At 37.7% G+C, this 13,934-nt stretch overlaps 1 protein-coding gene across 7 annotated transcripts in view; it reads left to right on the forward strand.

The window, feature by feature from the left end:
- Positions 1-13,371, forward strand: part of LOC129764357 (cAMP-dependent protein kinase type II regulatory subunit) — a 193,508-nt gene extending 180,137 nt beyond the window's left edge. For all 7 annotated transcript variants that reach the window (XM_055763345.1, XM_055763344.1, XM_055763346.1 and 4 more), the window contains one exon: positions 9,312-13,371. In XM_055763345.1, coding sequence (XP_055619320.1) covers positions 9,312-9,442 — 131 coding nt within the window. In that variant the 3' untranslated portion in view covers positions 9,443-13,371. The remainder of the gene's footprint in view (positions 1-9,311) is intronic.
- Positions 13,372-13,934: the final 563 nt, after the last annotated feature.

Genomic DNA, 13,934 nt, shown 5'->3' on the forward strand with positions numbered 1-13,934 from the left:
AGAGAAAAATTGTAACTATAACATTTGCATGAATGTATGTTAAAATAGAGCTACATGAATTTCTCGCTTACTGATTAGCAATATATTAATGATTACGATTAATCCATTCATGGCCAAAGTCTATTCCTTTAACTGTCATTGACATTCATAGACATTGACCCTGAGAAGGCAACCGAAAAAAAAAACATCTCTAAAATGAAATTAACCAACGGTATAATTCGTAACTCTTCGCGTCGCGATTTCTCAAATATTTTATATACGAGGGTTGGTTGATAAGTAATGCACAAATGCGAAGTTTATCTCCATTCGGTGAAGTATATCCCTGAGAAACCAGATAGAGAGCAACCGGAAGAACACCTCACCGCACAACATCCCGAACCGTCGGTATATTTACAGACTTATCGGGCCAAGAACCTGAGTTCTTGTGCGCTTGCTCGCGCGATTCATGCGCCGAACGCGTTCACGAACGGCATGGATGACATTGTACAGCTCGGAGATGCTCGGAAGCAATAGCAACTCTAGCCATAGTTTTTTACAATCTTCTCTTGATTCCAATTTTTTATTCCACTGGAAATTTTGCAATGCGAGAAAAAGGTGATAATCGCTTGGTGCCAGATCCGGACTATATGGTGGATGCATTAAAATATCCCAATCAAACTCTCGGAATTGTGTGGTCTTGTGTTGTCTTGATGGAATACAACGCCTCTTCTGTTGGCCAATTCTGGACGTTTCTGGCCAATCACTAGCTTCAATTGGTTCTTTTGTTGACAGTAGAGATCTGAATTTAGTGTATTGTACTAATTTTTTTAAAACTAAAAAAATTAATAAAAAAAATCAAAAATAAATTTCAATTTCAGCATGCCTTTTCGCCTTTAAAAAAGAAAAAGTGTAAAATGTACCGAATTTTCTCTCTATTGACGTCCATTGTTAACACCCTGTAACTCATAACTGAATGGAACAAACCAAAAATAGCAAAAAAAAAATTTTAATGTGAAATGTAAAAAAACGAGCCTAGACTTGAAATTGTATGATCGATATTACGCGAGATAATGATCACTAAAGCCAGTTACCGAGAAAATAATGGATAACTTATCCTCAACCTAATTTCATCCAGATAACACAAATAACAGACCCTCCCTTCCATCATTTCTTGAGATATTCTGATGTTCAAGGTACATCACATCGAATACCACAAAAAATCACGAATGTCTAGTTTGCTGAGAACTTCTCCTGTGACATCAGAAATCTCTCTTGAATCACCGCCTTATTAACCCTTCTCGAATCCAGACATACACAAAGCTCACTAGTAACTGTATCTACCTGAGCTCCCAGAATGGTGCAATTCCAAATGGAATCGTCCAAAAAATGCAGATTTTAAAAACATGTATTTTTGATTCGAATGAAAGTTTGTATTCCGTTTGGGTTGGAGGAAATATGAGTTTTCCACAGCAATTGGGAATTTTTTGACTCAAGCGTAACTTTTGAAAAGGGCGTATCGATTTTAGTAGGAGAAATCTTTGATAATTTATATCTAAAAAACTATGAGTCGTACCGAAATAGTGTCTTAGAAAGAGTTATGAAAGAGTAATATCTAAGCATGAAAAAAATATACACTGAGAATAAAAATTATTACTCTTTTTTATTTACAAAAAAAAACTTTAATTTGCAATATCCAAAATACATATTTTTTATTTTTTATTTTTTTATTTTTTTCATATAAAATAGAAGTCATGTAGAAAATTTTAAAAATGGGTTCAAGATGGTAAAACTATTTTGGACGAACTTTGTGAAACATCGAATTTTTATGAATTTCCGAAACATCGAATTTTTGAATGTTAACAATCATTTTTAGCCATAAATTATGATTTCTGATGTGATTTAAAACAAAAAAGCTCATAATAAATCTCTTTCTAAATGTAGCCATTCTCGAGATATTTAAAAAAATATTTTTAATTTATTGTCTTTTTTATAGTAAATATTCCCTTTTAATATGTTTGTCGTGTTATACCGTCATGTTCATGAAATTTTATGAATTTTATTATAATTTCCAACAACTTTTCCAAATAAATCATTATGGTAAAATATATGTTTAGGAGTTACGTTGAAGTGCTCCCGTGGCCGAGTGGTTAGTGTCATAACTAATATGCCGGGTGTTCGGGTTCGATTCCCGTTCTGGTCGGGGGAATTTTTCGTCAAAGAAATTTCCTCCGACTTGCACTGTGATCACGCGTATTCTAGAGCTTGTCACTCAGAATGCATTCAAGGCGTGTTATTTGGCATAGAAATCTCAACTAAGTACTAATACAAATGACGCAAGTAATACTACGTTGAGACGCCGAAGTTCCTCTAGGAACGTTAGTGCCATTGAAGAAGAAAAAGAGTTACGTTGAAAAACATTTGAAGACATGTGGGTTAACACAAAACGTAGCGATATAAAAAAATGTTTTTTTATCTTAATACAAACTTTTAACATATTATTCGTGTTACACAATCAAAACACGAACAGTAGAATTGAAATCCCAACAACAAATACACCTTGTTGATTCAACCGGACGTTATGGGTACAAATATAATTAACTCGTTTACGTTATGCCTAGATTATACCTGAAGTCAGGTATCTCTAAGCTACCTCTGTATAGGTATAAAAAGTCAGGGATCTTTAAGCTACCTCTGTACAGGTATATAAAGTCAGGTACCTTTAAGGTACCTCTATAATGTATATAAAGTTACTCATATTCAAACATCGTTCATCAGTCGAACAATATTCCTTATAGAGTGAATAACAGTATACCACAATGGACTACAAATTTTTTTTTCGTGTTGTAGACCGTTTCCGAAAAACGTTAAGAAATGTTCATCTGAAAAACGTTTCTTAACCGTATCAATGATTGAGAAACTTAAGTCAATTGGATGCAATATCCTTTTATATACATCTTTAAAAATTTGCGGATCATGCCGTTTATCTGTATACTCTTCCAAACCAAAGCAGTTTAATACTGAGGAGCAGGTCAGTACAGCAGTACGAAATACTTTAGAAGAAGTACCATCAATAGTTTCAGTCGTTTCAGCATCTTCGCAAGATTCCCAAAACAGCAATATACCAGAGTATTCCCGAGCGTACAACATTGAGCTATTCAACAAGGGAATCGCCGGTATTAACGTTTCACCAATAATGACGAAAAGACTTGGACAGGCTAGTTAACCCGAACAAAAATTCAAAGAAATTTCTAAAAGTATTAAAAGAAATCTATTTTCCTTTTCACATGTAGAAGACAAAGAGTCGAACTTTAAACAAAGGGCAAAAGAGTTTGATGAGATTATCAATCAGCTCAAAGAGAAATTTGACCACACAGAGACAACAAGATCAGAAAAAGTTAAAATTTCAACAGTTTAGCCTAAGTCTTGGTCCGTGCAAAAATGGAAGAAGAATTTGGCGTTAATAAATATATGATAATTCAAGCTAAAAACTGGCAAATGAAAAAGATGTATTGACGACACCACATAGCAAATATGGACCAGGTTTAAGTGAAGATGTTAAAAATCATGTTTCGAAATTTTATAATGACGACGACATCAGTCAATCACTACCCGGAGAAAGAGACTATGTTTCTGTAGCCAAAGATGGGTAGCGTCAACACATCCAAAAAAGGTTATTAATAACATCATTACGGGAGACTTTCAACAGATTTAGGAACTTAATCCAAATTGCAAAATTGGATTTAGCTCTTTTGCATCAATGCGTCCGAAGAATTGCAAATTGCTGAGTAGTTCAGGAAATCATAACGTTTGTGTTTGTACATTCCATGAAAATGTAAATCTTATGCTTCATAGTCTCAAAAAATATTCCTTTAACATTGAATGCAAAGAATATATGGAAAAAATATTATGTAACATATCAATTAGATCAAAATACTGTTACCTTCGTGAATGTAAAAAATGCCCAACAATGGACGAGTTTGGAAACTGGTTTCTAGATGAGTTTCAGGAACGCAATTTAATTGAAATCACTTATGCACAATGGATTTCTACTGATCGATGCGACATAGAAACTCTTGTAAAACCGGTGGAAGAATTTGTATCATATTTCTGCGAAAAAATAGAAAAAATATTTACTCATGATTACATTGAAACACAACAGTCGACATTTCTTAACAATATAAAAGCTAATTTACAAGACTATGAGGTTGTTGTGATTTGCGATTTTTCCGAAAATCATTCATTTGTGCTTCAAGATGAAGTTCAAAGTCATCACTGGAACAGTGATCAAGCAACAATCCATCCATTCGTTGTTTATTATAGAGATGAAAAAGGTTCTCTGGCAAATTTAAGCTTTGTAGTTATATCTGAAGTTTCAAGTCATGACACAATAGCTGTGCAAGTATTTATTTCTAAATTGGTAACATTTTTGAAACAACAAATGTAGGTAAAAAGAATAAAATTCATGTCGGATCGCGCTGCATCCCAGTATAAAAATAGGAAAAAATTTGCGAGTTTATGTCAGTTTAAATCTAAATACGACATTGACGCTGAATGGCATTTTTTTACAACATCACACGGCAAAGGACCTTGCGATGCAATTGGTGGTACATTAAAACGGATGGCAACAAGAGCTAGTTTGGCTAGGCAGCATGAACATCCGATTACGAGTGCAAAAACGTTATTTGACTGGGCTAACAAGCGAAAAGAAGACTATCTTACAAAATTGTCATTTTCATATATGTCACAAGAAGAATATGATCAGGGTGTGGAAGAGTTGAGTAGCATGTATGATAACACCAAACAAATTCCAGGTACCCAAAAGAATCATTCTTTTGTACCTGTATCCGAGAATGAAGTAGCAGCAAAGTTGTACTATAACGACAATGCAGCAAGTTATCATAATGTGTATAGAAATATAAGAAAATAATGAAAAAATTAAATTATATACAACAAAATTGTGAGTTGATAAAAATAAATGTTGATAAAAAATAAATACTAAAAATTCTAGTATTATTATTAGTATCTCTTAAACTCCGATAAATATAGGAATTATTTGACCAAATTGTAGAGAATTATATTTTTTTCCTTTTATAAATGTTGTGTTCTGTTGGCGCAACATGTATAACATGTTAAAAGTTTGTATTAAGATAAAAAAAACATTTTTTAATATCGCTACGTTTTATATTAACCCACATGTGTTCAAATGTTTTTCAACGTAACTCCTAAACATATATTTTTATCATGATGATGTATTTGGAAAAGTTGTTGGAAATTATAAGCAAATTCACAAAGTTTCATGAACATGACGGTATAACACGACAAACATATTAAAAGGGAATATTTACTATAAAAAAGACAATAAACAAGAAATATGTTTCAAAATATCTCGAGAATGGCCGCATTTAGAAGGCGATTTATTATGAGCTTTTTTGTTTTGAATCACATCAGGAATCATAATTTGTGGCTAAAAATGATTGTTAACATACAAAAATTCGAAGTTTCGAAAATTCAAGTTCGTCAAAAATAGTTTTACCATCTTGGACCCATTTTTTAAATTTTCTACAGGACCTCTAATTTATATGAAAAAATAAAAAACAAATTTAAAAATATGTATTTTGGATATTGCAAATTAAAGTTTTTTTTGTAAATAAAAAAGAGTACTAATTTGTTTTCTCAGTGTATATTTTTTCATGTTTAGTCATCAATACTCTATAACTCTTTCTAAGACACTATTTCGGTACGACTCATAGTTTTTGAGATACAAATTATCAAAGATTTCTCCTACTAAAATCGATACGCCCTTTTCAAAAGTTACGGGACCTTAGTCTGGTTACCACTGAGACGGACCTGCGTCAGAAGTTGGAGGAGGAAAACATCGTGGGCAAAGTTCCGATGAAAACCCGATCAAGAAAGGCGTTTCACGGGACGCAGACGGCAACGATTCATCTCTCGACGGACGGAGAGACACTTTGCCAGCAACTGCAACCAATGTGTATGCTCTGCGAAAAAGAGGACAGTAATGACCATACGACGGGAGGCTTCAACTGCCCTGTGTACAAACATGCCAGGACAAACCAACAGTGATGGAGATAACCCAAATTAATCTTAAACATTGTGACACCGCACAGCAATTGTTGTGGCAGTCAAGGACAGAAACAAACTGTGATGTCGCATTTATCGCGGAGCCGTACCGCGTTCCCTCCTGTAACGGCAATTGAGTGACGGATAAAGTGGGAATGGCCGTCAATCAAGGCCATTCAGGAGGTAGTCTCGAGGTCTCGCGAGGGTTTCGTGATTACAAAGATCAACGGAATTTTCATCTGCAGCTGCTACTCACCTCCCAGATTCAACGAGGGCACCATTAGTACCTTCCGCCGAAATGGCCGAGAGTTCATAGTCGACCTGACTTTCTACAGTCCTCCGTTAATGACGAAAATGAGATGGAGGGTATGCGAAGGCTATACCCACCCAGGCTATACCATCAATCCGCTATACCATTGGCTAACGGAACCCCGTAGCAGCACGGATAGAAAGACATGCCCGCGCAGGTGGAAGACAAGAAGCTTTTTATCGAACCACTACGCGTGAAGAGCGGTGTCTGGAACATGAACGGAGGCATTTGGCGTGCTTCGGTCCAACTGCCTTAGCACTAGAAGACGCTTCCAACGGTCAAGCAACGACACCAGAGAAGAGCGGAGAGTGGAATTCAGAGAGGCTAGGTCCACTCTTAAACGGGCGATTAAGCGGAGCAAATTTAATTGCTTCAGGGAGTTATGCCAGTTATGGGCAATGCCTACCGAGTGGTGATGGCAAAGCTCAAGGGGCCCAACGACACCCTCCGAAATGTGTCCCGAAAAACTTAAAACTATCGTGGAAGTTTTATTCACGCAGCACGACCGAACGACCTGGCCACTCACGCCATATAGAGAGGATGGAATTGATAACACCGAACGCAGACAAGTGTTGAACGACAAGCTAGTTGCAGCTATGAAACGTCTCAAACCGGAGAAAACGCCTGGCCCAGATGGAATTCTTGATGTAGCTTTAAAAGCGGAAATCCTAGCATTCCCTGATATGCTAAGGACAACAATGCAAAAGTGTCTAGAAGAATGCTACTTTCCGGATCGATGGAAGGTACAAAAAACTAGTACTGTTGCCTGAACCACCGAAGACGCCGGGTGACCCAGCATCGTATAGACCCATATGCCTGCTGGACACTGTTGAAACACTTCTGGAGAGAATCTTCCTCAACAGACTGATGGAGGGCACGGAGGGAGCACGTAGACTGTCCGATAATCAGTTCGAATTCCGGAAAGGGAGATCCACGGTAAATGCCATTCGCATAGTGGTCGAAAGAGCCAATAAAGCATTAAAACAGAAGCGCAGAGGAAACCGATAGTGCACAGTGATAACGATCGACGTTATGAACGCGTTCAACAGTGCTAGCTGGGAGGCCATCGCGACTGCGCTCCACACGAGGAAAGCCCCAGACTACCCGTGTAGAATACTGAGAAGCCACTTCGAGAACCGTGTGCTGGTGTACGAGACAAACACGGGCCAGGCACAGATTAAAACTACGGCGGGAGTTTCGCTATCCAATACCCATCGCTTTGGAACAGTATGTACGATCGCGTACTAAAACTGAATCTGCCCAGAGGGGTGGAGGTTATTGACTTCGCGGATGACATCGTGACAGGAGAATCCTGGAACGGGTCGAAATGCTTGCGACCGATTCGATAGACATGATCGGATGGTGGATGCAAAGTGTGAAGCTACAGATAGCCCACCACAAGGCGGAAATGCTGATTGTCAGTAACCGCAGGGCCGTGCAACGGGCAGAAATCACCATTGGAGAGCACTCGATAACTTCGAAGCGAGATATAAAATACCTGGGGGTGCAGATCGATGATCGACTGAACTTCAACAATCACGTCGACGCTCATAATCGGCGCTCCATTGGGAAGAGAAATCCCGCGAGGGTGGCCGTGACGGGTAGCGCGTCAAGTTGGAGGGCAATTCATAATCGGTACACGTCTCGACGGGTAAATTGATGCCTGCGAAATGGACATAAGCGCAGAACAACGAATTTCGAATAAGAATGTTGAGAAAAAGGGTAGGAACAACGCTAGTCAGCGTTGAAGACTCGTGAAGTGCAGCCGCCCCCTGAAGTAGTCGCTTAGATGTGGTCCCGGCGGAATGAGGCAACGAGTAGAGGGCTTGATTTTTATGGGTGAGACGTCTCGACGTCTGGGTTGACCCTTCCCAGATAAGGCTGGTAGAGCGTTCCTCCTCTTCTTCTTGAATGACTTTAACGTTCCCTGTGGAACTTTTACCGTATGCAACGTATGCATTAACTAGTGTCATTAATCAATACTTAGTTGTGATTTCTTAAGCCAAATAACAGGCCTTGAATATATTCCGAGGGGCAAGCTCTAGAATACGCGTGACCACAGTGCAAGTTTTCTTTGGCGAAAAATCCCCCGTCCAGAACGGGAATCGAACCCGAACACCCGGCACGCGTTCCTCACCTCTTTTTAAAAAAAACCCTATTTTTCCTCAATATTTTCAAAAATAAGTCAATTCTTTGTTCAGTTTTGCTCGTTTCTTGGTTGCTTTGTGTCTTATTTGACCTTTAAGACGAAGAGCCACTTTGGTGTTCTCTTTTGTAGGTCATTTAATCCCATATTTCGGGCCCTTTTTCAAGAAATTCCGTACCACTTTATCAGATCGACCTATTTTTGTTGCGATCGAGCTATTAGAAAAATTTTCTCCTTTGAACGTCTTGTAAGGATGTAGCTCAAGATTTTGTCGCAAAATACGCCACAATGAGGTTTGGCAGATGCCGTGCAACTGATTTGGGTCTTTTCGGATGGAGTCACTTACGGCTGCGATATTTTCATTGACTCGTGCGGGCCGGTTTCTCGTTGGCATGGGATCATCCCACAGCGAAAATGTAGACTCAAAATTTGGTCATTAAATCATGCACAGCTGGGACATTTATACGGCCGAAAATTAGAGTAAGCGCTGTTAAAGTTGCACAATGTTGAAGGATAATTAAGCGTACCTCGTTCGTGTAGTTCACCATGATGAAAATGTTGATGTTGACTAATGTTTTCACATTGACAGATCATTAAGGAAGGGGTTTTTTTAGGGGTTTGTTTCGATACTTCGAAAATGTATTTTTTTGAATTTATTGAACTATCCTAATAGTTTGCTCGTTTGCTCTTCGATGTCACTGCTATAGAATACTGATATTTTTTATTTAGCCATTAAATTAATGATAATACAAACAAAGTTCAATCTTTTCATATCTTTCCTATAAAACCACACAGTTTTGGATGTTGACGCGTTCGAGAGACTTCTCGGCCCCTGCATGGACATCATGAAGCGCAACATCGATGACTACGAATCCCAGCTGGTCAAGATCTTCGGTAGCAAAAACAACATTACCGACATTCGATAAGCAAAACTATTCCACAACAACAATCACTACCGCTGCTCGCACTAGTAACGCTAGTCGAGTGGCCGCTGCCGCTTCAAACCAAGAGTGTATGATCCCTCTGGGACGAGTACTACACTGCGTCTGACACCACGTTTGGGTTCTCCTTCAACATCCTTCCATCACAAATCGACAGCAGTGTGGCCCAAACGTCGTCCACTTCTGCAGTTAGTACACCAGCGGGATCAGCCAGTCCTGGTGCAGCGCAGCATTAGAGCATTCTCGTACCCGGAACGATAAGGAATATATTTATTATAATGAAGCAAAAACAAAAGAAACTAACACTGGACGCAGCAGTCAGCCATCATGATTCGTAAGTTATTTGTAAAACTAGATTAGCTAACACTTTAAAAAGGGCGAGAACGCGCCCTCATTGCAGAACTAAAGAGAAACATAAATTTATCATCAAAACTATTCGGATACTAAAGAATTAAACAATAAAAAATAGCATAATAACAAAAAATGAAGTTTGACGGTTGAATAGAACGAGATAAACGATTAGTCACCACCGCCGCCACCAGCATCAGTTTTCGATACAAATGAAACTATATGTATTGCAAATGATAAATCGATATGAGTAACTTGATATTGGAATAGAGGACAAACAAAAAAAAAGGTACACTATCAATGTGATTTCTTTCCCCCGATCGTTCATGTTTTTGGACGATTCCCCAGTACTGGAAATTAATCACAGAAACAAGTATAGATAGACGTGTGCGCTTGCAGCAAACAAATTGAAATTAAAAATCGATATCTAAAAAGTGAGAAGCATTTGGTAACACGCTAAATTATCGAGTCGCAAGTATTCGTAGAGGGAGCAAAGTGCAAACAAGAAGCAAATTGAACTAAAAAGAACTATTCCAAATAAAACATTGTAATGGTGTAATGATCACTGGGACTTGGAAAGAAAGTAATAATCTGAATTGAAAATTATTTCTGTAATTTATTCAAACTTGAGGCAAATGTTAATCCGACTATATTAGTGAAACAATGAGAAAAAAATTCAAAATACTTCAAACAGTGTTTAATATAAGATTAAAGATATATCAGTATATAAGACATATTAATATAACGTAACTTATTGATCAGCAGAGATTTAATTTAAGAAACGTTAGGCAAAAGATATATAATATATTTTAAAATGAAATTAGAAAACAACTGCATGAAAAAATAGGAATAACCTTTCGGTGATGAAAAATGTAAATTCATAAGACTATGATGATGTAGCATGAAAGGTGATTAATATCATATGCACAAAGATATCCACTCAAAGAACGACGCAGAGATCTTTTCAAATATTAATTAATAATGCTACCGAGAAGAAGTTTGAGGCGAAAAACGTAATTAATGTGTCATATCAAGCAAAAAGAAGAATGAGCGCAGTACTATATCTACTATAATCTCACGCGAAGTCATCTGTTGAACTAGTGAGAACACTCCCAAGCCCGCATTATCACGTTCAACATATTTTCAATTCAATCACAACTTCTTCCAGATTGAACAATAATATCCATTTGCGCAACCGAAGAAAAAAAAATGTACTGTCGCTCAAATGATCTGCTTCAGTTTCAACCCTTTACTATACTTCCGCAAATATTCGCAAATGTCTTTTTTACAGAATGTGCCCAGCCTGCCGAAACAAGTGGTTTCAATTGTTTAAAAAAACATAACCGATAGCTAGTACTAGAATTCTTTGAACGGCATCTATTTATCTCATTCGTACTGTGTTCTCAACTACATATTTTTCAACAATAATGTTTGCATTGAAAAAATGGAAAACTACAAAAGATAATTTAATGGGACAAATTACCCATAAAACATAATTTTATTGACCATGTTGCAAAAGTATTTCGACAATTGGGCGGAGCTTTCGCCATTGCAGTCAAAACATACTTGTTGGCATGTTTTTCAATTCTTTCTCAGCTTTATTTATCGGTTCCTCCTCCGTTTTCGCCACGAAATTGTTGGAGTAGACCTTCCGCTTCAGGTTAGCCCAGATATTAATTCAAATTTCTCACTCCCCGTTACATTTCTCACCACAATTCTCACGTGAAATTATAATAACAATTCGCAAACAATCAAACGCCCTTACAATTCCAACATACACACTAGGATTCTAGTAACAACTTTTTAAGGAAAAAAACTGACCACCACTGGCAAAAAAAATCTATTTTACTACTTTATACATGAACTAAACATGTCAAAAAAAACAACTATTTCGATCACATTTCACCGCAAGCTGTGTAGACTTAACGTACTTTTTGGAAGGATATATAAAATGAGCTTACACACATGTATTTTTACCCATGTAAGACAATATACACAAAAGAAGCAAGGAAGTAAAACTATTGAACTAAAACACTAATAGCTCATACGATGGTGTCGTCGCCCTATGCATTACACTGGGCTGCGCACTTTTAAAAAATCAATCAAAATCCATTCACTCTAGAGAGAACAAAGAAAAAAAAATCGTAATTTCGACACGAGCTTACACACGATTATTTCGGGAATTATAGTCACGTTTATTGCAATTACTTAGAGAGAGAGAGAGATTATCTTTCGTAGAAAATGCTGGCCATTTTCGTTTTTCTTCTGAAGAAACATGCATGCATGCTCTGAGATCTGCTTGAAAATTAAGAGAGCCAAATTTAACCAAAACACGATAAGGATAACATACGTTACGTTAACCTGCAATGGTACACAGAAGAGATAATTAAAAATCGACACAACAATTGTAAACAGAACAGCGCTAGCTAGCAGAGAAAACAGAACAACAGCCATATTAATCTTGAGCGGAGAAACTGCGGAAGACGCTACCACACGCATTTGCAGTTCTCTCCAAGATATTTTTTTTATTTATCTAATGTTAAGAGTTTTATCGCTACTTATTCTCAAAGATGTTTTTCGTGTTGTTCTAAGCAGCAGTTTACGTTGCCATCTAAGTACACATATATAAATAGGTGACCGGAATAAATCGCCACAGTAAACAACTGCAACAGAAACAACCGCTTAGAAAAAGTGTAGTAGGCTAGAAATATTTGGCGCGGGAAAAACATCATGTGCCTCACATTTCTATTATAAATTTATTCTCTTGTTCTCGTTTTTCGAAATTTATTCTGAGGACAATGTAATGGGGACGAAGTCCCCATTTGGCGAGGATAAGGAATCGAGGCGGCCCATGCCGCCAAGATGACGCAATCCGAGTCCACCGCCGACCCGCCGTCGGAAGCGGCGGTGTCTCGCACGCAAACCTGGGATCCACTGATTGCCCGGTTAGTTTGAAACATAGGATACGATCCTTTAGCAATGTCCGACCGAGCTCTAGCGAGCGTCGGACGGTATACGTCTGCCCGGGGCGTTACGTTTGCCTGGGGCGATACGTTTGCCCGGTTAATTCTTGTTTTGAAATACAATACCGCGCCACAATATTTATAGCCTACTACACATTTTATAAGCGGTGGTTTCTGTTGCAGTCGTTTTCTGTGGCGATTTATTCCGGGAACCATATAAATATTATTGTCGGATATGAATATATTACGGTGTCAAACAATAACAAAAAAAATAATGCACGTACTTTTCGCCCCCCCCCCCCCCTTTCTAAATCGTGATAGGAAGATAGATAATCGTGTGTTGTTCCATTTACCCTTTATTTCCCACGCGTTTAAATTTTTGGGTTTAGTCCGATCAAAGTTTTCACACCACACACAAAACACAAAAATCAATAAGAAAAACATAAAATGAAAAAAAGCATAAATGCAGCTAAAATGATGACTAACGCAAAAATGAAGAAAAAAAATGTGAAAACACACACACGCAAAAATGCATACAGTTACTGTGTCTCGTTACTGAAGGTGTCGTACTAAAAGTAGTGAAGAAATAAAGATGAAGAGAAATGGGAGGTTGATCACTGAGAAATGGACTAAAAGAAAGAATTCAACTTCCCGGGATGATCAGATAGCAGTCGGAACTGTTTTTCGGAGACGTACATCCTCTAGCCTTTTCAATCTTATTTCCTAAATCTCATTTTACATAAGGCAACAACTAATTTAATACATTTTTTTTTTGCATTTTAGATACAATTTTCGAAAAAATGTCTTTCTAACATCGTCTCTAACGTTTTGCCTTGCTTGAAGAACAATTGAAACTCCGCAGAGATACGCAGATTGAAAACAACAAAGATCGTTAACATGTGTATTTGTTGTCAGATTCAATCAAATTCGTCTTCAAAATAAAAGAAAATATTCCAAGATAGTCTCCTTTATTCCGCGCGGCGAATGAGGTGAGATGGCAAACTTCCTCGCTTTATTCTGGAAGCCACCTTACTTTTTAGCTCCTATTTGATACCGAAGTCGACAACATATGAGGACACAACTTCAAATCTCACCTAGTGACAAACTATAGTCATCCCATTCGCCTTTGGGAACACCGTGACTTGAGCCATCTCACGTCATTCGCC

Source organism: Toxorhynchites rutilus, chromosome 2, assembly GCF_029784135.1.
Source record: "Toxorhynchites rutilus septentrionalis strain SRP chromosome 2, ASM2978413v1, whole genome shotgun sequence".
NCBI lineage: Eukaryota > Metazoa > Arthropoda > Insecta > Diptera > Culicidae > Toxorhynchites > Toxorhynchites rutilus.